General features: G+C 44.6%; 1 protein-coding gene across 1 annotated transcript in view; it reads right to left on the reverse strand.

Annotated features, from left to right (window-relative positions):
• Window positions 1-26,000, reverse strand: part of CCBE1 (collagen and calcium binding EGF domains 1) — a 682,825-nt gene that overhangs the window by 119,462 nt on the left and 537,363 nt on the right. Inside the window, exon 3 of the mRNA XM_069220382.1 lies at window positions 12,179-12,231. Coding sequence (XP_069076483.1) covers window positions 12,179-12,231 — 53 coding nt within the window. The remainder of the gene's footprint in view (window positions 1-12,178; window positions 12,232-26,000) is intronic.

Consider the following 26,000-nt stretch of genomic DNA (forward strand, 5'->3'; position numbering starts at 1 on the left):
TTTACCACTGCTGACCAGTGTTAAAGTGCAGGTGCTCTGTTTTTGAAACCATGGTAACATTGGCTTCTCCACAATTGGCATACTTAATTTACTTGCAAGTCCTTAGTAAAGTGCACTTCCTGTGCCCAGGATCTGTAAAGTAAATTCTACTAGTGGGCCTGCAGCACTGATTATGTCACCCACTACAATAGCCTTTCAAACATGTCTCAGGCCCGGCATTGCCAGGCCTAGGTTGGTAGTTTTAAACTGACATTTCGACCTGGCAAGTGTACCCACTTGTCAGGCCCAAACGTTCCTTTTTATTACATGTAAGCCACCCCTAAGGTAGGACCTGGTTCCCTAAGGGCAGGGTGCAGTGTGTTTAAATTTTAAAAAGTTGGACATGTATCTTTAGGTTTAACATGTCAAGGTAGTGAAAAACTGTTAAATGCATTTTTCACAACTGCAAAGCCTGTTTCTCCCACAGGTTAACATTGGGGTTACCTTGAAGCATCATTTAAGGGTAACTTCCAATTGGGAAAATATAAGAACATGGAGTTTGGGGTCTCTGGACTAACAATTTAAAATCACAACTTATGGTCAAGTCTTATTTTAGAATGTAAGTCTGAAAATGCCACTTTCAGAAAGATGGCATTTTCTTACTTTAACCATTTGGTGCCTCTGCCTGTCTCCGAATACACATCTTTGGTAGATGACAGTTGGATGTTGTGCATTCCCTCCAGAAAGTCACACATAAAGGGAGTTTGGGTATGTAATTTGCATCCTGATGGGTCTTCTTGGACTAGATGGGAGGGAGGACCTGATGCCTACACCTGAATAGGGCTGTGACTCTCCTAGCACACAGGGCTGCATACCGCCCTGTAGAGTGTCTGGAGTCAGGGAAGGAAGAAAAGGGACCTTGCGATTCTCAAAGGCCTCTTTTGACGTCTCCCCCAATTTCAAGACACATGTTGGTATAGGTAGGGGACCCCAAACCACACCAAATCAGTTCACTTTGGGGTCCTAAGGATACTCTGCAATGAAGAAGAGCTGTGCTGGCAGAATGAACTGCCACTTTGTCACTTGTTTGCTGTGTAGGCCTGCTGCTTGTTGATTGCTGTGCTGCTAGGAGGGAATGGGTCTTTGCAACTTGCTGCCTGCTACTTCTTGCAGTGGGGAAGGATTAAAACTTCCCCTCTACCACCTTTTTAACCCAAGAAGTTCAAGGGTTTGTTGGTTTACCCCTGTTGTTGAACTCTCCGGGCCATTAAAGACTTCACCGGCATTATTACAACTGTGGATGCCTCTAAGGATAAGCGCTTAAAACTTCCCTGATCGGCACATACCCTGCACCAAATGCTATGATGTATCCAGGGCATGCACCTCAACTCTGGGCTGCTTCCCCACCTGTGCATATGGCTTCCCGGTGCATTGCCTGCAGTCGCTAACTTTGCCGCTGATGGAAAACGTGGTATCAGAGGAAGCCCTCTTCAGTGTGGCTTTGCTGTCCCTTTGTTGCCAGGGCATCCAGAGTGACGCGGCAACTCTATTGCTTGGGTACGTCTCTGGGATTTGGATTGCTTCAGCGCAGTTCACCATCCCTGAATTGCTGGAGCAACCCAAGTGACGTCACAGTGCCCGGGCCTCAGAAAGCTACTGTGAATCTGTGACCGCACTGTGCCTTCATGGGCAATGGAAATTGTGAATTCACAATCGCAAGGGACAGAGTGAGGTCTCCATTGTGCGAGCCACTCAAGGGACTTGTGGAGCATTGTTGCGTACTGATTTGATTGTCAGGTATCTAATTGCTGCACCCCAATGGGGACCGCTGTGAATCTAAGAAAATTACAGTAAACACTGGACTAAGAGTGCACAGGCGCTCCCACAAGTAGTGATTACATATATATTTTGAATACCTCTATATAAAGAGATATTTATTGGATTTTTATCATTTTGGTCTCTTAACTCAGATAAATATTCTTTATTTTTCGAAACGGGTGTGGAGTCCTTTGTTGGGTGTCCTTCGCTGTGTTATTGTAATCAAGTGCTGCACAATACTTTACTCATTGCCTCCTAAGTTAAGCCTGACTGCCCTGTGCCAAGCTACAAGAGGGTGAACACAGGTTAATTTAAGTTGTGTATCGGAAGTACCCTTACTGGGATCATGGTCCCTACTTGGACAGGGTGCATACCTCTGCCAACTCGAAACCCAGTGTTTAACAGCCATCATTTGGTAATCACTTCTGTGCCCTGCACCTTATCCTTCTTATCCTCCTTTAACATAACAGCTGTTATGGCCCAGCTGTTTGATGCAATGCCCAGAATCCTTCTGCTCAAAACAATGCTCTCAGGATCTGGCTACTGTGACCACAATCACTTTGGGCATCCTCGCAGGGCTTCAAAATGGACCCATCTTCTCTCCTCTCCTTCATCCTCTGTGAATCTTGTGAGACACTGATCCATTCAGAGACACTTGGCTTTGGCCTCACTGAGACCTACTGCACCGAAGCCTGACTTAGAAAGTCAGTTTGCATTTGCAAAAGATCGCAGAATCAGGCTCTTTGTGAACACAAAAGCCTTTTAATATGTAAGAAAACCAAACTGAGATTCAGTAACACATTATCGAATCACAATTTGGGTTTGTGACTATATACCTAATCTGTATCACAAAGGGGCATTTAGGGCACCTCTTTGAAATATCTATACTCAGTGGGCTGTATTAATGTTTTGCAACCAAAATCTGGTCGCAAAACATTAATGTTTTATTGACTACTGAAAGGTAGTGGTGAGTGTAAATACTGACAAAAAAGTTTTTCTTCAAAATGTAAATTCAATTTTTCTTTTCTTATTTTTCAATAATTCCACTTTCCTTTAAGGAGCGCTGGCTGCATTTTTTTTTTGAAAGGTTTGCTTTTTTTTAAAGCAACCCCTGCTGACCCCAACAGGCCACCATCCTTGTGATGGTAGCAAATCATAGTGGATCACAAGTGACAACCTCTCTTATTAATATTCATGAGGTAGGTCACATTGCGACCCTCTACAATTCTGATTTTTGCTAACCTAGAAGTCAGAACGCAGTTTTCGGCCTCTTTTACTAACTCCATTTTTAGTAGATCAGGCCAATAGGCCTGATATAGGAAAAATATCTGGCCAAAATTCCAGATATGGTACAAAGACAGGGAGCCGCGTAAGAATTGCTTTCAATGACTCCAGAAATTCCCGACAGTGATAAGCACCTGCTCATACATCCACTGGACATAACAGGTTAATTTGTCAACCACACAGCTCTGCCATTTCAGTACGCCTGAAGCGTAAACCAGGTTTATGCTCATTTTCACTTTCTACTATATTCTAAGACCAGATGGGAAAGCAGGCAGCATATACAAACCAGTATGACTTGCAGTCTGATTAGCAGGCTGTATTTTGGGAGCACTGAGTTTCAATGCTTTCTGAATTATAGGTGGTTGATTGCTGGGAAGTACTCTCTTTCGAGGTGTGTTACGAGGCTTGCATGCTTGGACAGGGGAGGAGATTCCACGGACTCCGTTATACAGATAAACTAAACTAAAGCTGAAGACAAAGTGCTTACGTAGGGCGGGCCCCATTCTTCCAAAAGCAACACACACACACGCTCTCGTGTGCCATTTCTATGATTTTCTCCAACTTACTCTGCTAATTTATTTTTCTCCTAGAATGTAGAATTCCAATGTAGGTTATAAACATACAGTCATACTGCTGCATGAAACTTAAAAACCAGGTCTGAGGAGGATACCAAGAGACACAGAGGAGGATACGGAATGTAACTTCTTCATTGGAGGAAACAAATCAATTGTGTTGGCTCTCAACATAGAAATGTCATTAAATGAAATGAGGGTCTCATTTCAAAAGGAGGATGTCTAATGTAAGCCAGTACAGTAGAAAGTTGCCACCTGTGAAGAAGCAACACATTTATTACATTTACCTACCCCAACATTAGCCTTAAGCTGCCCCTGTGGGTGGACTAGGCCTTTGTACTCTATTGCTCATTTGTTAAATGAACATTTATTTAGGGGCAGCTTCCAACATGAAACGTGTTTTTTGTGCTGAACCCGGAGCATTTGGCTTTGCTCCCTCAGTCATATCACCAGGCATATGTGTAGGCTCGATGCCCCCGCAGCCTACTGGAGCCAGTCACTGCTCCATGATGACAGACTGAGGAGACAGTAATGTGACAGGGACTCCAGGGTTCCATCCATTTATAAGTCAGATGCACCACAATCCCCAAAAGTGCAATGAAAGCAACTGGCCTCATTGAAGCGATAACGGTGGCTGAGCCTACGTGAATGTGAATGGGGCCCATCACCCGGGGCAAAGACCCTTGAAAGGGACTAGTGTCTATCAAGGATCCAGCACACGAGGCAAAGTCCTGCCACACGTGAATCCTACAGACAGCGATGGCACATCATGCCTGTAAAGACAGGTTTTCCAAGACAAAGAAAGGGCTGTCCGCCTATAACACAGATAGAAAACAAGCAAACATCCAGGGCACTCAGAAAACAGCTGGCAGGACACGTGGGGCTACATGAAACAAGAAAAAGAGCAAAACCAAGGATGCCTGCTAGACACTGCACTGTTACTAAAGAGAAATCTGTAAAAAATGCACCTGACATGGAAGATGCCCGCTGCTTCAGGATCACATAAAAACAACAAGCATTTGCAATACAATCTGCCTTGCGTTTGTTCGAGTTAGAGCTATTAACGTTGTAAATTCTGAACTGGATTTTTCTGCCGCATAAATTGAAAAAGAAAAGTAAAACAGTTGACAGGAGCAAGCCGATTCAAAGTGCCACTGCCGCCATGAGCGTGAGCGCAAGTGTTATTGTCTCCCTGCATGAATGTCTAGAAAGGATTGCGGCTAGGATAAAAGACAAACCGAAACTGGAGGAAGGGGCCTTCACGAGCTGTAACAGGAGGAGCATGATGTAGTGTGATGGCCAACAAAAATGTTCACTTTGTTAAATCTTCAGGAAGGGAACTCAGCACACAAAGGAGGGACATTTCACGAAATGCACCAATAAAAATGAAGCATTTAAGACAAGCAATAGCAAGAGTAGGCGTTGTTAAAAGACCACAGAGAGATTACAACAAGCCAGAGCGCTTGCAAGCTCAACCATAAAATGGAGGGTCAACGAGGTAAGATTGACCACTAGCAAGCAAGGATTTTTAAAGGACACTGAAACAAACCAATCAAAATAAGTGGGTGGAATGCAAGCCCACAAAGAAGTATATACAAAGTACATACACAGTTCTTGAAAGCTCGACCTAAAAAGGAGACCTGTCTCATTAAAGGAACCTCTTCACTACAACGGAGCTAACTGAGGGCTTTTTTCCTCGAGTCCAGGGACCCAGGATCCTCCATTAAAATGCATTTATATACTGTTAATTGAAAACAATAATGAGTTCTTCATTACTAATGAAGGCGACAGACACAATGTTTTCTCTTTCCCTGGTGTAACACCTGGCAAAAACCGAGTTAAATTCAGGAGCCCCGCATAAAGCTTCGGTTCCAGTAATAGGAAAAACACCTACGAAGCATGGTGGGATGCTGCTGATACTTTTAGGTATATGGCATATAGAAAGCATCCACTGTAATATGCAACATATAAATATACGGTGTTGTATTCTGTGAATTAAGTCATGTTTAAGTTAGGATCATGAATTTTGCCTGATTTTTGCTTGGAATTAACTGAATCAGAAAGACGGATGTCCCTCACAGAAAATATGCATATGCGTGCTTTTTTTCTGAGCATTGATTTGATTAAGGAAATCTATAATAACTGTATAAATGGTGTAGGGTCATTTATAGAGGAATATTTCATTCATTTTAGACATGAATAAGTAGACGAGTTTGGAGAAAGCAGACTACCAATATCAAGTACATCCCTCATTTGCATGTTGTGAAATATTAGACAGCATGTCTTGAAAGTTGTTCTATTGCATAAATAGTGCTAGAGCGTTTTCTTAAACCATTTAAATATGTGCCATATGTTTTGTTTGACTAAATAAATTACTTTTAGATCAGCCACTAAGGTTAAATCTGATGTAATCATTAAATTAATTTAATTTTGCCTTCGTTTAAAACCTTCCATTATTCAGAGATGACTGTTTCATCTATGTTATATTTAGTGATAAAAAGCATACACAATTAAAAGTGTAAAGCATACGGATGAAATAACGTTGTTTTGGTTAATTCTGCCCAGATGGGCCACGACTGTATCGTGCTATCAGTATTGATGATTAAAATAAATATCTAGACGAAAACAAAGCCAGGTTGAAAAGAGGACAATGTAATAAAACAAGTTAATTGTTTTTCCATAACCATTATCATATTGCAGCCAGTTTTCTCAACGGCTAACTTCTTTCCAAGCCCTTTTTGTGTAAATTCATCAGCCCAGTTAGGATTCTACACATGAACATGCAACCATGTGTGTTTATAAATTGTCACACGTAAATACATTGCAGACACCAGGGCAGATCTTTGGAGACATGCATGCATTGATAAGCAAGAGTTCTGTGATCAGAATGTACATGTCTTCAATTGAACACTTTATTAGCAAATGCAAATAATAATTACATCATGCCTTCATGTCCTATTCCTACGTATACATCAGTGAGGGCTGCCTGCTGCAGACACCAGTGCCCTTGAGGAAACCTACTTGTAACTCTACTCATGCCCTTCCAGAAGCACCTCGCTTTTCCTTCAGTCTCTTTGTAAAGACAAGCTTGACTATGACAAGCACCTGATTTGTCATTCCATGTGTGTCCCTTGCAAGAAACAAACCTAAGCCAACCTATGCAGCTGGTATCTTTGACATGTTTTGCTTCCCCTATGATTTTCCTTTTTTGGCAACAGTTTAAGGGGTTTCTATTCGCAAATGACTCCCACAGGTGCAGATTGACAACTTCAGGGTCATCTTTGGTCACCCACACCCATCCCACGAAGGTAGTCCTGGGTGGCCTTCTCAGACAAGCCTTGGCTGGTAACAACAGATTCAAAGACATTGGGGAGCCCTGAGACACACATGGGAGCTGCCTTTTGACCATCCATGTAAAAGGAGATGTAGAGGCTCCACCAATTTAGGCTATTTAAAGTGTGATTTTTTGTTATTAAATATGGTTGAAAATATTCTGTGAAGTTATTGCTGGCATACTTCTTTAGGAACATTTTTATGCATGATGTATGACATAATTATTACTGGTGTGCCAATATTGGGGTTACCTGTACATGTTTGTGAACATTTGTCATAATGTTGGAATGAGGTTTATAAGATGGAGTCTGTGTGTAGGCTTGTGCAGACCTTTTGTTACGCTGACGTAATCGTCCCAAATTGTGGCCTAGATTTAGGAGGGCCCAGTGCCTCCTTGAGCCATATTAGCGTCATTTTTTTACATGCTAATGAGGCCCAACAAAACCAAATTCGCAGCTTCATATTTAGAAAATGGTGCAATGCATGCATTGCGCCACTTTGTAACCCCTCGAGCTACATTATGCCTGCTCCAGGAATAATGAATGCGAGGGGGTTGTTCCCCTGTTAGGGGGACTGCAAAACTGGCACATGACTAGTTTCTTGTCTTTTATCAACTTCTTTACCACCAACTCTGTGATACCCTTTCAGGTAGCTGTTCGCACTCTAAAAATGCTCTCATTTATTATTTCCAAGGCCAGTGCATCTTTGGTCGAAAATCAAAGGAAGTATTAACCTTTTCATTCAAGTATAGAAAATGCTTCCTACATTTCATGGTATAAATCATTCTACGTCTCAGATGTTTTATTCTTTTCACCCTAACAGTAGTTACCTCCCTAACCAATCCCAATCCACATAAAGCTAACCCAGCTAGAGGAAGCATCAACTGAGATGGAGCGCCCTCAAGACCATGCTTAAAACGGAAGGCTATTTCAAGGGGTGGAGCTTGATGACAAGTCTGATTATTCTTCATGACTTGAAAAAAATCAATTTTAGACTGTTGGGAGAGTGTGAAGAATTGATGTTTTATTAACTACATCGCCAGACAGATTAAGAAGTGCTCAAGATCTTAATCTCATAGTACTCTACAAAGTGGAAATCTACCTGGAAGGAAATACAGATACTTATACTGACTTCGCTGGTGGAACGGAACTCAGACTTGATGAATCTCAACCACTTCACCTCCACCTTTAATTTCAAATTGAAGATATGAGAAAAGATTCTAACCTTAATTATTAAAAGAAAATGTTCACCATTTATGAGTATTCAAGATGCCTGCATGTATCCTTCATGCTGCTGAATCAGCATGTCTTTTGTCTTGTAGACATGGAACAGAAATTACAATGTAGAGTGCTACATTCTACCTGATATTGGCACAATAAGCAACACAAGATTTCAATAACACCTTAGTCCCTTATTAGATATGGTGAGAACTGCATGGTACATCCTTATCTTAGTGGATGACTGGTCTGGTTTAACCCCAGGAATTAAATTTGAAGCACAAGCAGTGAAACTGAGAGTTGTTGAAGAATGATGGATTCCACCTGAACAAGGTAAAATGACACATTGAGCCATATCGGGATTTTAAATCCCACAATGCAGATTTTTCATGGATCAGTCATCAGTCTTTCTTTCAAAGGTAAATACGTTATGAAGGTGTGTTGTGTTTTAGGTCAAATAATGAAGCACATGTATATGTCTACGGCAGGGAAACAATACAGTCTAATGGCCAACTTCTATCAACCTTATAAGTAAGAAACTGGACCACTGTTCCAAGCTGTATATGATGAAGATTTACAGTGTGGCCACCTAACAAATTAGTTATGACAGTCACAATCACAGATGGCTGCAAAGAACAGTAAGAAAGAGTTGCATTTTAGCGCATATCAACCTACTCCACTGATGAATTAAGACAATTTGTAATTAACATTTATTTTCACCCATGGGCTTCTACTTCTACTTTCTGTCTTGCTTAGCTTAGACAGGAGGCTTTATCCTTAGTCAGAGCATATATAACTGTACTGAGCAAACAATGGAGAACATTGATGATGCAATAATTGCTATGAAGATAAAACACAACAAATTTCGTCAGCATTACATTGTGTATGCACTGGCAAACACTGGCTTTGGAAATAATTTCAATAAATTAAAGAAACTGCTGTGTTATGACAATGGTAATAGACACATTACAACACCCATTACCTCATAGAGAGGCACTCATCGATTAAAGGCTGGAATCTTGCATGCTCTTGATTGCCTACAGAAAGGTAGAGTCCTCCCAGTGGGCAGACCAGTATATGTCAGAGGTGTCAATTGTCTCCTTACGAGAGTTCTTAATTGGAGGAAAGCCCCCACAAACCGAGAAAAAAACTTGTTGGAAATTTGCCCCTGACCAAATAGTCTACTTTGACCTTCAGACAATGCTTTTATCTTCTTGAGGTCCATGCGCTCAAGGTCTGCAATCTGTTGCTCTCAAGGTAGGTTTGTGCTTTACAGATACCAACACATACATACACATTGCAACCTATCTTCAATTAAACAGATAAATAAAATAAATTCTCTGTGCTAGACTGGACATCCTTGGCATGATTTTCTCCTAACTTTTTTGCCTTTCCACCTCTTGTTTTTGCTGACTTTGTTTTTGCTGGCCTTAGGACTCTGCACAATTTACCATTGCTAACCAGCGCTAAAGTGCTGTCTGATCAAAACATGGTAACATTGGCTCATACCCAAATATCATATTTAATGTACTTATTAGTCCTTAGTAAAGTGCACTACACCTGCCCAGGGCTGTAAATTAAATGCTACTAGTGGACCTGCAGCACTGATTATACCACGCACTGAAGTAGGCCTTTAAACATGTCTCAGGCCTGGCATTGCGAGCCTGTCTGTGCAGTGTTGAACTTCCATTTCAACCTGGCAAAATAAAGCTTTTGCCAGACCCTCCTCCTAGAAAGTCACACACAATGGGAGCTTAGATGTAACTAGATGGGCCATCACTGGCAGGATGGGAGGGAGGAGCTGGGCCCATCCTCACACACCTAATAGGCTGTGTCCTGTCTCCACACAAAGGGCTGCATACCCTCTGTAGTTAATCTCGAGCCAGGGTCAAGAAGACAGGGCATCTGTGCACTTCATAGACATGCCTCCAGAAGCTTCTCCCCACCTCAAAGGCACATCTGTGTATAAAAGAAGGACCTCAGACACCACCATTTCAGTACACTTCTGGACCTGTGGATAATCTGTCAGGAAGATGGACTGCTGTGCTGCTTACAAGACTGCCACTCTGCTGGACTGCTCTGCTGAAGGAAGTGCTGCCCTGCTGTGCTGACTTGCTGCCTGCTGTCCTCTTGCATTGGTGAGAAGGACTAGACCTGCATTTCTTGAACCCAGAAGCAGAGTGATTCAAAGAGCTAGTTGTTTGGCCAGCTTGATCTGAAGCCTCAGGGACAGAACAGACTTCCAACAACCTTGCATATGCACCTGTACTCTGCCATCTGCGAGTTTACCCTGCCAAATAGTGCTACCCCAGTCCTGGACCTGTAGAAGTGGGGCTAAAGTGCTTTGCCAGCCTCTGTGATACCAGCATAACCGACGCTTCTCCTTTGCTGAGTGGAACATCTCCAAGCAGAACCAACATATCATAGCTGCTGCATGGATTTGACCTGTTGCAAAGACTGACTTCACCACCACAACCTGCAACGCCTTCTGAACTGGCAATGCACAATGCATCCTCGGCACAGGCCTTTGCACCTCTCGTTGACGACAGCCTCAACAACAACACCAGACACCACATCACAGCCTCGCAGCTCTTCAGAACTGATGCATCACCCTGACTGCATCCCGCATCCTTGACGCAGTACTTCACATTCCAAGCCCCATTTGATTTGCAGGCTCCTCAATGACGATACAGGACCTTGCACCGCAGCCTCACCTCAGTACTCAGTACTGACGCATCGCTTTGGCTGCATGACACATCTTCGATGCAGACACCTGGAATGCTCCACAAACCAGCATTTCAATGAGCAAAGATATCCACAGGTGGCCCTTTCCACCTTTTGGTGCTATTTACTCTACAACTTTAAAATTAAATTCCTCCGGTTTTCCTTATTGGATTTTTGGCATGTTAATCTTGTTTTATTTATTAAATTAAGCTATATTTTTCTAACCTGGTGTGGGATCTTTTTTGATGTTTTCAGTGCTTTACTGTTTGAAGTGTTGCAAAAATACTTTACACATTGCTTCTAAGTTAAGCCTGACTACTCTAAGCCAAGGTCCCAGGGGACTGAGCACAGGTTAATTTGGGGTTTGCTTCTGCCCTACCCTGACTAGGATTGTGATTGCTGCTTGACCAGGGCTCACACGCCAGTCAACAAGTAACACAATTTCTAACTCTCTGCAAGCAAGTCAGATGTCAAGCAACATAGATACAGGTTCCTATGCTGAATAGAGCCCAATTTGCTGTATCTTTTGGCTGTTCAGAATTTAAGAGTGGATAATGTCTGGATAAAGTCCCTTAGACAAAAGTTTACCACATTTCAGGACCCTTTCTTAGAAAGATTAGTCAGAAGAGGGGCCCACAATGGTATACTAGCCTTAAAGAGATCGCCCGGTATCCCACGTGGCCAGGGAGCTATCCCCACAGGACAACTAACTCTTGCTGATATTACCTCACTGAACTCAATCTCCATACCGGAAAGCAGCGTAGCGTGTTCTTTCACTATGGCACAGTGACAGGCACCCACACCCACGACTGCAGGCACTGGAATAAATAGCAAGACTATACGAGAGGGGCAGTTCTCAAATGGACCATCAAGAAAAAACATGGGCATAAAATTCAGGCAACAGGAAAAAGAAATATGCCAATCATATGTGAAGGGTTCATTGCCTAATTTACCAGTCTTTTCACGAAATCCATAACTCTAACTGCGAACCAATCACTTTATTTATTTTAAAATATCCATTACTTTACCTCGAAAAAAATGTTCTTGTCCTGATATCACCTGTACACAAACCAAAAACGAATGATAATTCTGTGACTCGGTTTACCATGGGCCGTGGATTCTTTGTACACAATTCCCAATACACATTGAGCCTACGCCAGGCGTTTCATTAAAGGGAACTTTACAAATGCAAGCCTTCAGGAAACGGAACATGAATTTAGAAATAAAGGATGAACGTAGAAATGCGCTCACCTTCAGGGATGCACTGTCCAAGAACGAATTTGTAGCCTCTGCAGCATTTTTTTCTGAAACACAAAAGTACTTTTTTTTAAAAGAGAGATTTACATTGGAAAGTAAATGCGTCAAAAAGTATTAAACATCCTATATTTTTGTACACATAATCAAAGTTCTGCATCTATTTTGGCGTGGATTACCTGGTCTGTTTATGAGGCACTAGATAAACTCACACGTCCACAGCTATTCATAAATAGATGCGTGAGAGTAGACAACGCGTACAATATTGTGAATACTGTTTTCCCAGAACACCGCTGTGAACGTCTAGGCACTTGTGGTTGTTTATAACGGTGACAGCGCGAAAGCACAGCTGAGGACAGAAGATCGTCTTTTCATTTGACAACTATCTCGAAACAAGCCACTAAATTACAATGATGTCATACATCAAGAGGTCACAGGTTATCCGTTTACACCAGCGGCTTGCGAATCTAACGCCTCTAGCCACGGCGTCAAGCTCCACTTCCAGTAGCCAGTCTAGCAATTGCGAACTTAGATATCCTTGACAACAAAATGAGTGCCGTCACATTTTAGAAGTTGAAATCGTCTTGTCAAATCACCAAAATACATAGCTGCAGTTACAGAACAAATTTCACACTTATCTTATTTACCTAAACATCACTCTTATGTTGAGGTTACAGTTTCACTGGTTTCTTTAAACATGGCTTTTGATGTGAATACTACGAATTATCACCTACTATTCACTATGGTTTTCTAAATAGATGTTCTAGCTTCTTAGGAGCCGATGCTGCCTAACATCAACTGCCCCACCTTGGACAGGCTCACTCACACATCATTTCTTCACATAGGGCACTGCACTTTTCTCTTTTGTACTCTCAAGTATAACACGTAGTGCTGTACAAACTCTTAAACATGTGCAGAAAGCCTAGACTGGCTCAGGTCAATTAGATTACATTTCGGTACAAACTGCTTTTGTGTGCCCACCTTAACGTTCTGGTGAAGGACCTGTAAGATAGTTCCAAGATTAGGAACACCAGAGGATGGTCAGAAAACGATATTGAGAGAAAGTAAGTATATCCTAGTTTAGAGAATCAAAAAGATAGCATAATTAAGACGTCAATTCTGTTCAAAAGAACAATAATTATGTTGCTTTATCTAACAAAATTATTTGTGGGAAATGCTCTTCGCATTATGTTCATCAGTAATTAGAAACCCCTTCATCTTGTGAAGAAGAGCTAGAAATGATGCTGAATCATAAATCAACCTTATATATATTCCAAACATAACCGTTGAGGATGGTGAGCTATTATAGAAGACAATCTCAGTACATGAAATATTGAATGCAATCTCCTCCTTACCAAATGCCAACGCACCTGGCATTCATGGGTACTCAGCAAATACATCTGGCCTTCCCCTAGCACTTGTATTGGTTTATATCTATTACTTCACGTTAAATGAGCAAAATTAACTACCCTCCATGGAAGCAGTGATTATTTCTATGATTCTCAACGTGGTTAGCCTAACTGAAAGTGCACATTATAGACAAACTCACTGTTGAACACATCCTAAAATCATAGGCAGTATCTTTGCTGTCAGTTTGGGAAATACTGTGCCAGCACAGCTACAGCTCTCACACTTAAGTTTTATCAAACACAGATAGGAAAACTCTAATATTAGATCACAACTTGACGTAATTAATCATAATACTAACAATGCAACACCTTTAAAAGCTGCCATGTCTTACTGGAGGTAATATATTTTTGATGTATATTTGTAGCTCTCATCTCCACCATGTACAGGAATTCCAATGACCCTGTTTTAGTGAAATAGGTTTTGTCAGGGAATCTCTAACTGTAAAGGAGCACACTTCCAGGATGCCCTTTTCCTTCTCTGTTTTACAATTCTTCCTTGGAACTGCTCACTCCTTCCTTGGAACATACTTATCAGGTTACAGGAATTTTCCATGGATATCATCAATTTAAATCCTGATCCTATGCAGATTATAATATTTTGTTGGTATCTAAGACTTTTCCTGGAGCATGCTTTGTATTTGAATCAAATTATGAAGCTCCTGTAGGACATGAGTTAAAAACTGATGCCTTTCTAATAACAAGGTTGTCAAGGAACCTGGTAAGTTGGGGTGTCAAGTGGTCTGAATGTTCCTTTTACATACATCAGAATACATCAAAATTACATTATCCAATGATTTTATCAATTATTTTTATACCAAAACTCTTGTGAACTTGAAGGAAATACTGATTAAACCAAAGAATGATACATTTTGAAGAAATTAAAATTGGATTATTGGGCAAAGAGCATATACTTAAGATCTGTGCCTTAAATTGGATCAGGAATGTTTCTTCCGCTTTATTAGTCCATGGTAGTAAAAGAAGACCTCTATTCAGCCTACAAATTCATATGTGATTTTTTATGACAAAGTTGTTATTCTTCTGGGGCGTCTTAAAGGCAGATATGGAACTTAATGGGTTACAAATCCCTTATTTGAGAAAAATCCCAGTAAGCTTTCTTCTTTAATCATCTGTCAGATAGAATGCCAACTGATGGTAGCAAACCTGCCTAGAAGTTAAATAGCAACGGTGTCCTATTCCCACTTTCAATATCACAAGCAATATTTACGTCTTTGTTTTAGAATTTCTGAGCATAGGCAAATACTCTAACTTTAATTAAAAAATAAGGAAATTCTGTTGTCAGCTGTGATGAAAAAATATATACCCCCAGCCATCAGTATTGTGAAATTCTACAGATCAATTGAAAGTGTTAAAATGGAAATCTTGGATTAACAAGGTTTTATTTAAGGTTTTACTTAATGTTGATCAGCTCTACGATGAGGATAATCTAACTCCTTTAATAATCTTCAACTCAAATATTAGTTATAACTGAAGCAAATTAATAGGTAGCAAGCCTTCTGTGCACCTCTGTCTGATAGAAGGTTTTGGGCCAATAGATCAGTTGGGTTGTCCGTGAAAACCGTTCTACATCCCCCTGTTTTAAAACTGAGGTAATATCAGCTTTGTGTTTTGTCAAACTATTAAGACCAAGTGGATCTTCGTATTTTGAAATAACTCTGGTATGAAGGATTAGCTGGCTAAACTGGCTATGCCATGAATACAATTTTAAATCAGTTATAGTGAATCGACAGGAGTTGTTGGTTTGCACTCATTCCGCTATGAATTGTATTGGCCACCTATTCAGAAAGCCCCAAACCCAATTGCAAATTGGGATATTGAATAAGGGGTTTGAAATTCTACTTGAGCAGCATCCACAATTTCCGTCAGGGTGAAACACACGCATACCTCAAATTAACCTGTGCTTAAACCTCTGTAGCATGGCACAGAAGTAGTCAGGGTTAACTTAAAGAAAATGTGTACAGTATTTATTCAGCACGTTAAACAGTAATAAGTGAAAACACAACACATGAAGAACTGCACATTAATTTAGAAAAATAACATAAAATGTGATAAATAATTTGAAACCAAAATGATAAAAATCCAATCAGTAGAAACAGACTATATACCATTTTAAATGTTTAAGCGAAAATCAAGAACTAAGAAGCACAAAGTGCCAATTGCGGATATCTGGTCACTGTAGACTGGGTCCAAGTCACATGTGCAGGCTAAGTGCAGTGGAGTGCTAGCCAGATACATGACTGATGTCAGTCCGCAGAGAAGGTACCTTGTAGGTCTGGGCATCGAGATGTGAAGTCCTTGTACTGAGCTGTGTAGGCTCGATAAGGAGCTGTGATGTGAGGTCCAGATTGGAAAGCATCATGCAGTGGCAGGTTGATGAGCCATCCTCGAGGAGATGCATTGCGCAGCAATTAGTTGAGGAGCCGTTGACAAAGAAGTGTGATGCGCTGTACTGTGTTGGTGCCAAGGGACCAGTTAGGACTGACAAGGACTTGCGATGAGATGTGTTGAGGGCGAGTTGCTTTGTGCTGGATCAGAGTGAATGGTGAGCTGTGCCATGCTGCGTTGAGATGTAAAGAGATGTGTGACTGTTGAAGAAGCCTGTTATGTCCCTTTTGCTAAGAACAGGGGACTAGCCAACTGACCCATGGAGTTCTGGGTCTATACCGTCAGAATGGATTCAGCAGGGTGGTTCACAACAGCACAGGAGTCCTAGTGCAGACACAGGAGGCCTTGAGAGCAAAGCAGTCCTTGGTCAGCAAGCAGGTCAGAAGGGCAGACTTCATAGCTGGGCAGCCCTTTTTGTGGCAGAGTCCACAAGTCCAGTTGCAATCTGAAAAGTGGGCCTGAGGGTTAAAAATTTATACCTGGTGCCCGTTTTGAATTAGTTGAGGAGTTTTCCGCCCCCAGAAGTACTTGAAATGTCCTGCCTCCCTGCCCTGGGACAAGCTTGTCTAGGGGGACAATAGACTTATGTCAAACCCTTTGTGAGTGTCTCAGCAGAAGCTTTGTGATATGCAAGTGTGGTAGGTGACAACTTCGCCCCCTGTCAAGTCACAGATTGTCCATCCTGCCACCACCTATTCCCCCTTTGTCTCATTGTCTGAGAGCAATACACAAAGATCACTGCCAACTACACCTAGTCATGTGATTCACGATACAGGTTGCAGGCACTGAGTGGTTAGGACAAGAAACTTTCTAAAATAGGCATTTTCCAAACTGTGACTTAAAATCGACTCTTAACCATTAAAGACGGTTTAAAATTACAAGTTTTTAGACACCAAATGCAATATTCCTACTTGCCACCAATAGGAAGGCTTCACGTAATAAAAGTAATAAGTTAACCCAGTATTACCCCAGGGGAGAGGCAGGCTTTGCAGTAGAGAAAAATGAATGTAAGAGTTTTTAACTACCAAGACATGTAAAACATAAATATACCTGTTCAATTTTTTTAATCACTATGCACCTTGCCCTCTGGAATGTTTATGGCTTACCCGTACATTTATTAAAAATGAAAGTTTGGGCCTAACAAAAGGTAGCCACCAGGTCAAAGAAGAAGTTTAAACTGCACACACATGCTTCAACTGCAGGCCTGAGAAATGTTTAAAGGGCTTCCTAAGTTGGAGGCACAATAATTCTCAAGAGGTTGCAGGCCCACTAATAGCATTTCATTTACAGGCCCTGGGTACATGTAGTACTACTTTACTAGGGACGCACAAGTGAATTAATGTGCCAAATTGAATGTCAGCCAATTTTACCATTTTTAAAGGAGAGAGCACAGACACTTTAGCCCTGGTTAGCAGTGGTAAGTTGCACGTAGTCCAGAAAAAACAACACAAATCGGTTCAGAAAAGAGGAGGGTGATGGCAAAATGTTTGAGGCTGATCCTTCGGAGAGGACCTGGTCCAACACAACCCCCTTCCAGCCAAAAACCATGATAGACTAATCAATAACGTGATAGACTTCCCTGCTTAGGCAATAGAACATGGACAAATGCCCTGTTATGAAGGGGCACTTTCCATTCGTACATCTCTCAAAACTCAGTTGAAGCCCTCTCTTTATACTCTCCTGACAGGGAGAGCCCAACTGTGCAGCACCTAAACGTAACTTGGTTACAGATGCATCATAGTAGGCACACGGTAGCACCGTGACCAACCAAGTGATGTAACCCATTCCACCCCTTGGATCAAACTTCTTATCTCAACCTAAGTAAGCCTCTGCCTATAAAGACAGTAAGCAACAGGGGAGACTGACAGCTATCAGTGTCAAGAGCCAGGCCCTAGTCATCTAGGGTTCTCCGACCTTTCTCAGAGTGGGGGACGACATCCCCAGGTATTTTATTCTCCACTTCTACTGCCCTTCCCACCAGCCTAGGGGTGGTAATCGGAGACTGGCCACTCAGGCCCAGGTTCTGTATCCTGGGGCGGAACAGGTGCCTGGTGAGTCTGGACTTCCACAGGGGCCCATTTAAGGGTTACACTCTTTCTCTCTCTGTCATGCAGGAGTTTCCCTGGTGCAGGTCTCCAGCCATCTATTTCTGTGAAAATGCAGGGAGCACTACCAGGTCAGAAGTGACCTCACCAGGGTAAATTTTGGCAAGCTCAGAGCTGGTAAACCCTGATCCACATGTCCTCCTACTGTGGATCATTTCTGCCTCCTAACCCTCCATCTGGGACTCTATATCCTCCCTTTGGGAGAGATACCCCCAGAGAACTGAACTGTCAGTGTGCCCTGGGCAGCCACCCCTCCCAGCTCTTCTGACTGCAGAGGCAACTCATTCACCAGAATACAGTCCATAGGCATCTGGGGACTAACTATGACCCTTCTCTGTGTCACCTTCTTACCCCAGTTCTTGGATAACAGGGCAATGGGGTGGACAAAGTCCTGCCTTAGACCTGGCTACACACCTTGCCCGTGTACTGCTCTGGGCAAACCAGCCTTTCCACTACCATGGTCTGGCTAGCCCCCATTGTCCCTCGGAGCAGTGACAGGGACAGGGATCTTATTCACTTCAACCTGGTAGAAGTGATGACTCCCACCCTTAGGGATCACCAGATCCCTAGCTCCCTACCTCCTAGCTAAGGGAGATCATGGCAGGGTCTATGACCTAAGAATACTAGAGGGACAGGGAGATTTCAAAATGGTCCAGTGTACATCCTCCCAAAGTTAAGAACAAATAAATAAGGCACTCTGTTCCACATGGAAACCACAGGTCGAAAGGGCACTCTTAAAAGTAGAAGCCAGGGCCCTCACACACCCATCCTATACAAACAAACGTGCATGGCATGGGTGCTCCAAAGTAGTGCAGCTGTTCTGGTGAATAGTAACAATAATGATTCATTGATATTTACAGAAGCAAAAAGTAATACTATGGATTAGTAAGCATTTTATCCATTGAAAAGAAGACTCAGACTTAGAGTACAGTTTAATAATATGAAAATGCATTCCAGTCAACAGGTAAATGCATCAACGTTTCAAACACTATAAGTGTTCTTAAAGGGTCAGGACAAGTATGGTGTATATATATATATATATATATATATATATATATACACACACACACACACACACACACAATATATATATATTGGAGTACACTGTGTCTTCCCTCTTGATTAATACAGCTGTTCTTGGTTGGCGTGCTACCAACTTCGATACTTAAAAATCAGCATTACAAAATAGCTTGCCAATTCAATATTCATTATTAATCCCACTATGAACATTTGCCAAGGTTATTATACATATGTACAGTTCCTGGGGCTGCGGGAGGGCCGGGTGGCCCCTCTGCATTCCATTAGTTGTTAGCCACGGGGAGGTGGTGGTCCAGAGCAGGAAGTCCTTTGTGCCCCTCTATACACAAATTTGTTTTTATTTTAATTTCTCAAAAACTACTGAATGGATTTAGATCAAATAACAAAAAGGGCACTTTCAGGACCAAGAGCTACCTCTGCCAAATTTGGGATAATTAAGTCCAGTGGTTTGGGCGCTATCACTGTTCAAAATCCCTATTAAAAAATTCATAGGGAAAAAGGGTTTTGGGCTTCCATTTTTCTCGGCCCCCGCTTGACGGATCACCCCAAAACGATCCAGACAGATGGTGAAGTGAGCGGAATATGTTTTGGGAAAATTTTGTGAAGGTTCATCAAATGACGCTAATGTTATTAGCAAAACAAAACAACTTTTTCAATAGAAATATATATATTTCTATATATGTGTATTGCATCTCTCTGTAGGGTGTCTCGTTTGCATTCAAAAATGAAGAAAAGGGTTTTGGAAATGTGCCTGTGCACATGGAACAGGGTGCAATGGTCACATATCTTACATGAATGAACTTTCGTTGCAAGAATAAAGTTTGTGAAGACAGAGTAAACAAAATGGAGGATATATTGATGTATGTGAAACAGGGTGCAAAATAGCAAGACTTAGGCCTTCATTACAACCCTGACGGTCAGTGATAAAGTAGCGCTAATACCGCCAACAGGCTAGCGGTAAGTACCGCCAAATTATGACCATGGCGGTGCGAACTCAGATAGACAGCCACTTTACCACACCGACCGCCAGGGAGGAAACAACAGCCACCACGGCGGAAGTCAATGTTCTGCCCACCATATCAAGAGAAAGGAATCCGCCACCTTTTCCGGGGTGGTACGAATGACATCAAAAGCCTGGTGGACACAGAACACAGAAGGGAAAGGACTCACCTTTGGAAACACAGGGAACAACCACGCCGCCATGGAGCCTGAATTTCAGATCTTCCCAATGATTTTTTACGTCCTGCTCCATCACGAACACCAACGACGGCGAGTACAGCCGCCTAGCACACAGGGGAAGGAGGAAGGAAAAAGAGAGTGACACCCCCACGCACAACACACACCCCCACCCGCAACACCATACACACAATCAGATGCAGTAATAAAACATATTGACCCCGTACCTCTCAGGAATAATGCAAGGAAAACAGGAATTGATGAAAGTGATTGTAATAATATAAATACAGTAAAAATACAAAAAAACAATCTAATGGTATATACATATCTACAGTTCAAGGGACACTGCCCAGTCCTCAATGTGCGTGGGCCATAGGCCAAAAGTCCAAGGCCCCACTTGTCACCTGCAGCAACACAGAAAGAACACTGCAGGGACATCACTTGGAAAATAGGCAGGCACCTCAGTGGGAAGGGGAACAGGGGGGCACCTCAGCCGGCAGATGGAACAAAACCACTGGTCCTGGAGGGAGCAAAATGCCCTGTGCTTGGTCCTGGGGAGTGCAAGGCCACAGTCTCTCAAGTGGGTGACTTGCCCACATGCTCTGGAAGGGACAACATGCCCTGTGCTTGGTCCTGGGGAGTGCAAGGCCACAGTCTCTCAAGTGAGTGTCATACCCACTGGCTCTGGAGGGGGCATTGTGCCCTGTGCTTCTGAGCCTGGGGAGGATGGGGTGAGTGGGTGTCATACCCACTGGTTCTTGAGGGGGCATCATGCCCTGTGCTTCTGATCCTGGGGAGTGCAAGGTCACAGTCTCTCAGTTGGGTATCATTCCCACATGATTTGCAGGGGGCAGGCTGCACAGCGGCCCATGGAGGTAGGGCTACAGACCGTCTGCTGGCGGCTGCTCAGTGGTGGTGCTGCTGATGCTGGTGGTGGGGGGAAGCTCCAGCCCATCCCCTGCAGCCTCCGACAGCTGCCCACTGCTGCTGGTGGTGGTACTGCTGCTGCTGGTGGTGGTGGTGGGGGGGGAGGCTCCATCCCATCCCTTGCAGCCTCAGATGGCTGCTCACTACTGGTGGTGGTGGTGCTGCTGCTGGTGGTGGGGGGAGGCTCCAGCCCATCTCATGCAGCCTTGGACAACTGCACAACCATGCCCCTTGTCCCTCTTGCCTGCTGGTGCAGGCCCCTTGCCCTTCCTGGCAGCAGCTGGGGATGGCTCCTTGCCATTCCTGGCAGCACTTGGGGCAGGCTCCTTGCCCTTCCTGGCAGCAGCTGGGGATGGCTCCTTGCCCTTCCTGGTAGCAGCTGGGGATGGCTCCTTGCCATTCTGGGCAGCACCTGTGGATGGCTCCTTGCCCTTCCGGGTAGCACTTGGGGCAGGCACCCTCTCCTTGAGGCTGCCTGGTGCCCTGGATCCTTTCCCACCACAGGTGGGTGTGGAGACTACTGGGCCCATGGACTGGGTGGCTGAGGTGCTTGCCTGGGTTCTTGCCACCCGGCCAGACCTGAAGGATGGTGGAGAGGAGGGAAGAGGTCAATGAGGGGGAGGGAAAGTTTCTTAGGGACATTGGGGTGGGAAGAGGGATAAGGTTTGGGAGTGGAGGAAGAGGGAGTGGTTGTGGGAGGTGTCTGTCTGCTGTGTTTGGGTGCAGGTGCATAGGCTGGATGCTGTTGTGAGGTGGATGGCTGTTGGGTGTCTGAGTGCTTGCGGTTGTGTACCTTGGGAGGGGGGGCAGACACAACGGGAGAGGACACAGGGGACGTCTGCATGGCTGTTGTGGTGGTGTCTGCCAGTGAAGTGTGTGTTCTGCTAGGTGTGGTGGTGATGCTGGTAGTGGATGATGGTGTAGTGCATGCAGGTGTGAGTGCAGACGGAACTGGGAGGGAGGTGGAGGAGGAGGAGGAGGAGGAGAGGGACACAGTGGAGGCAGTGGATGTTGGTATGTCTGCATCTGGATGGTGTTTGTGTGAGTGCCTGTGGGATGATGTGTGGTACTTGTGTTTGCCTGTGCCACTCGTGTGTGTTGTCCTGTGTGCATGCTCGTCTGCCTGTGTGCTTGGTATAGGTTGGGGTTGAGGGGAATGGGATTGGGAATAGGAAGTTGGAGGGGGAGGGTGGAAACAGGGACAATGGCTGCCATCAGAGAGGAGGCCAGAGCCTGGATTGATCTCTGTTGGGCCGCCAAGCTAGTGTGAATGCCCTTCAGGAATGCATTTGTCTGTTGCATTTGGGCTGCCAGCCCCTGGATGGCATTCACAATGGTTCACTGCCCTACAGAGATGGATCGCAGGAGGTCAATAGCCTCCTCACTCAGGACAGCAGGGCTAACTGGGCAGGGCCTAAGGTGCCAGGAGGCCAAGGAGATGCCCGCCCTCCTGGGTGAGCAGGCATGGGCAGCTCGCTGAGGGGCTGCTGGGAGGGCGGTGATGGTACGGGGGTGGTGGCTGTAACTGTAGCTGGGGTGGTCACATAAGTGTCCGCCACCACCAGGGAGCTTCCATCGGAGGAGGTATCAGTGTCTGAACTGTCCCCTCCTGTCTCTGCCGTGGTGCTCCCCTCGCCCTCCGTCCCACTGGTGCCCTTACCCTTGGCGGACTCTGCCTCCTGGGTCCTGTGTGATGCAGCTCCCTCTGTTGCTGGTGCCTCTGCTCCTCCACCAGATGATGCTAATGCACATAAGGACAGGGTGACAAAACAAAAAGGGGGGAGACAAAGGATACACTTGGCCAATGGCTGCACCAACACCACCGTTGGCGTACAAACCACTGTCACACACATGGAACAGGCCTACCCACTATGCAATGCAATACCAGTAATAGTGCTAGCCACCAGGGCATGGGGAGGGGCACATACCGCCAACTGCAGCACACCTGGGACCCACACAGCCCTGACCAGCAGTGGATGCCTACAAGCGAGGTAGCAGGATTATCACTTCAGAACCCTGCCCAACATGGGACCTACTCCAGAATGTCAAGCCTGGCCTAGGGGCAACCACTGACATACATCCCCCATCCGGGTACCCCCCTACTATTCGTAAGTTGTAATGATGGGAACTGTACTCACCCCTTTGTGGCTGCTGTGAGGCCCTCAAGAGCCTATCCAGCTCCGGATAGGCCACTGCCAGTATGCAGGCCATCAGGGGGGTCAGAGTTTGACGGGCACCCCTTCTTCCTTGAGGGGCCATCCCCAGCTGGGCCTCTGCGGTCTTCCGTGCCCAACGTATCAGGTCCTCCCATCGTTTCCGACAGTGGGTGATCTGCCTGCCGCAGACCCCCAGGGTCTGCACATCCTTGGCGATGGCACGCCATATACTCTTCTTTTGATGGGGGCTGACCTGCAGATAAATATACACAGGAAAAGGTATCAGTCAGACTATCCTGCCTGTTACACTTATGGCCCACCATACCCCTTCAGATCACCATTTGCATACACAGGGCCCAGGACACAAGCTGCGTGCCGCACAGGGGACATCCACCAACCCCCCCACCCCTTCACACACACCACTCCATGCATTCATGCCCCATGCATCGTGCTTACAGTGTACTCACCTGTTGGTCTGGAGGCCCATACTGCAGTCCGTACTGGGGCAGGACCCCATCCACCAGTCGCTCCAACTCCGCCGAGGTGAAGGCAGGGGCCCTTTCCCCAGTCACACGAGCCATGGTAGGTTTCAGACACAGGTCCCAGTAGCACATGCAGAGTAGGTCCTCTCCTGTTGAAGGTCAGGTAGCAAGTGAGTGATCAGATAGAAAATGGCAGTCACGTCCACGGCGGAGCATACCGTCACTGCCAGCGTACATCCCCATTGGCCACTGTACCACATAGGGCCTACTAATAACCAACAAGGAGTTGCACGGTGGTTCCTGACCTCCTACCGCAACGGCGCACAACTTCAGCGGAATTACCTCACTTCCACCTGTCCCTTCACACAGGACAGGCGGACGCCATTTCAAGGGTGGGGGGCAGGCCCTGGATAATAACTGTGTCACAGTTTAAAATTGGACATACAGGACAAATCCACTTATACATTAAAAATTAACATCATGCATTGTACTGTTGTGGCTACGATGTACAGTTTGTGACCAGCTCCTCACTCTTTTACCCCATAGATTGCTACCGCTGTGGATGAATAGGACATGGAGACATACCCCCGTGTACAGACCCATGGTGGATTTGGCAACAACGGAGGACAGGCACATTATCCTCACCTATAGATTGACAGGGCCACAATCATGGAGCTGTGTGCCCAATTGGAGCCTGACCTAATATCTGCAATCTGTCACCCCACTGGGATCCCCCCTCTTGTGCAAGTTCTATCTGTGCTCCATTTCTTGGCAACTGGTTCTTTCCAAGTGACAGTGGGGTTGGCAGCAGGAATGTCACAGCCAATGTTCTCAATAGTGCTCACAAGAGTGTTGTCTGCCCTGATAAAACACATGGGCAGCTACATTGTTTTCCCCCAGGTGGAGGATTTTGCCACAGTGAAAGCTCACTTCTATGCAATGGGACATATCCCCAACATCATTGGGGTATTGATGGTACACATATTGCATTTTTCCTCCCCCAGCAAAATGAACAGGTGTTCAGAAATCAAAAGAGATTTCACTCAATGAATGTCCAGATGGTGTGCTTGGTGGACCAGTACACCTCCCTTGTCAATGATAAATATCCTGGGTCGGTGCATGATGCCTTTATCCTGAGGAATAGCAGCATCCCAAATGTGATGGGACAACTACAGAGGCACAGGGTCTGGTTAATAGGTGAGCCCTGGTTCCCACCCAGTATATGTTGGTATATGGGTATGGTGTGGGCCATATGGGATAGTGAGTGGCTAAATGTTGTCCCTCGATATTTGCAGGTGACTCTGGTTACCCACACCTATCATGGTTACTGACCCTGTGAGGAATTCCAGGACAAGGGCAGAAGAACGTTACAATGAGGCACATGGGTGAACAAGAAGGATTATTGAACATACCTTTTGCCTCCTGAAGGCCAGGTTTTGGTGCCTCCATCTAACAGGTGGATCCCTGTGCTACTCACCCAAGAAGGTCTGCCAGATAATCGTGGCATGCTACATGTTGCACAACCTGGCCCTGAGACGCCATGTGCCTTTTCTGCAGGAGGAGGAGGCTGGAGATTGCAGTGTGGCAGCAGTGGACCCTGTGGACAGTGAGGATGAGGAGGCAGAGGATGAGGATGAGGACAACAGAACTGCAGTAATTCGACAATAATTCCAATGACACACAGATAAGACAGTGTTACTTCATATTTCATTGTCATTTTGTGGTTTATTCTTGTCACTGGCATGCTGTTATTTCCCACATCTATGCCCACTCACTGTACCCTTTGGCAACTCATTTTGCAGATGTTGGTGCCCCACTATCGCTCCTGGTGTGATCACTGCAGCCAACTACAGGTATTTTGTATGTGAACATTATATTACAGTTGAATTGCACTGTTTGAACCTGGTTAAACAAATACATACTTAAATTATTTGACATACTCCATACTTATATTTAGTCAAAGGGTATTTACTGAAGTGCTTAGAAGGAGAGGGGCAAGTGCATTGGAATGGGGTGATGATGGAGGAAAGCGCAGGGTATTGTTCCAGTCTATTGGTAGCACAGGTGCATTGTCCGAGGGGACATAGGAAGGGGAGCAATGTCAGTTCAAGGTGGAGAGGGTG

This window comes from Pleurodeles waltl, chromosome 1_1 (assembly GCF_031143425.1).
Source record: "Pleurodeles waltl isolate 20211129_DDA chromosome 1_1, aPleWal1.hap1.20221129, whole genome shotgun sequence".
Classification (NCBI taxonomy): Eukaryota; Metazoa; Chordata; class Amphibia; order Caudata; family Salamandridae; genus Pleurodeles; species Pleurodeles waltl.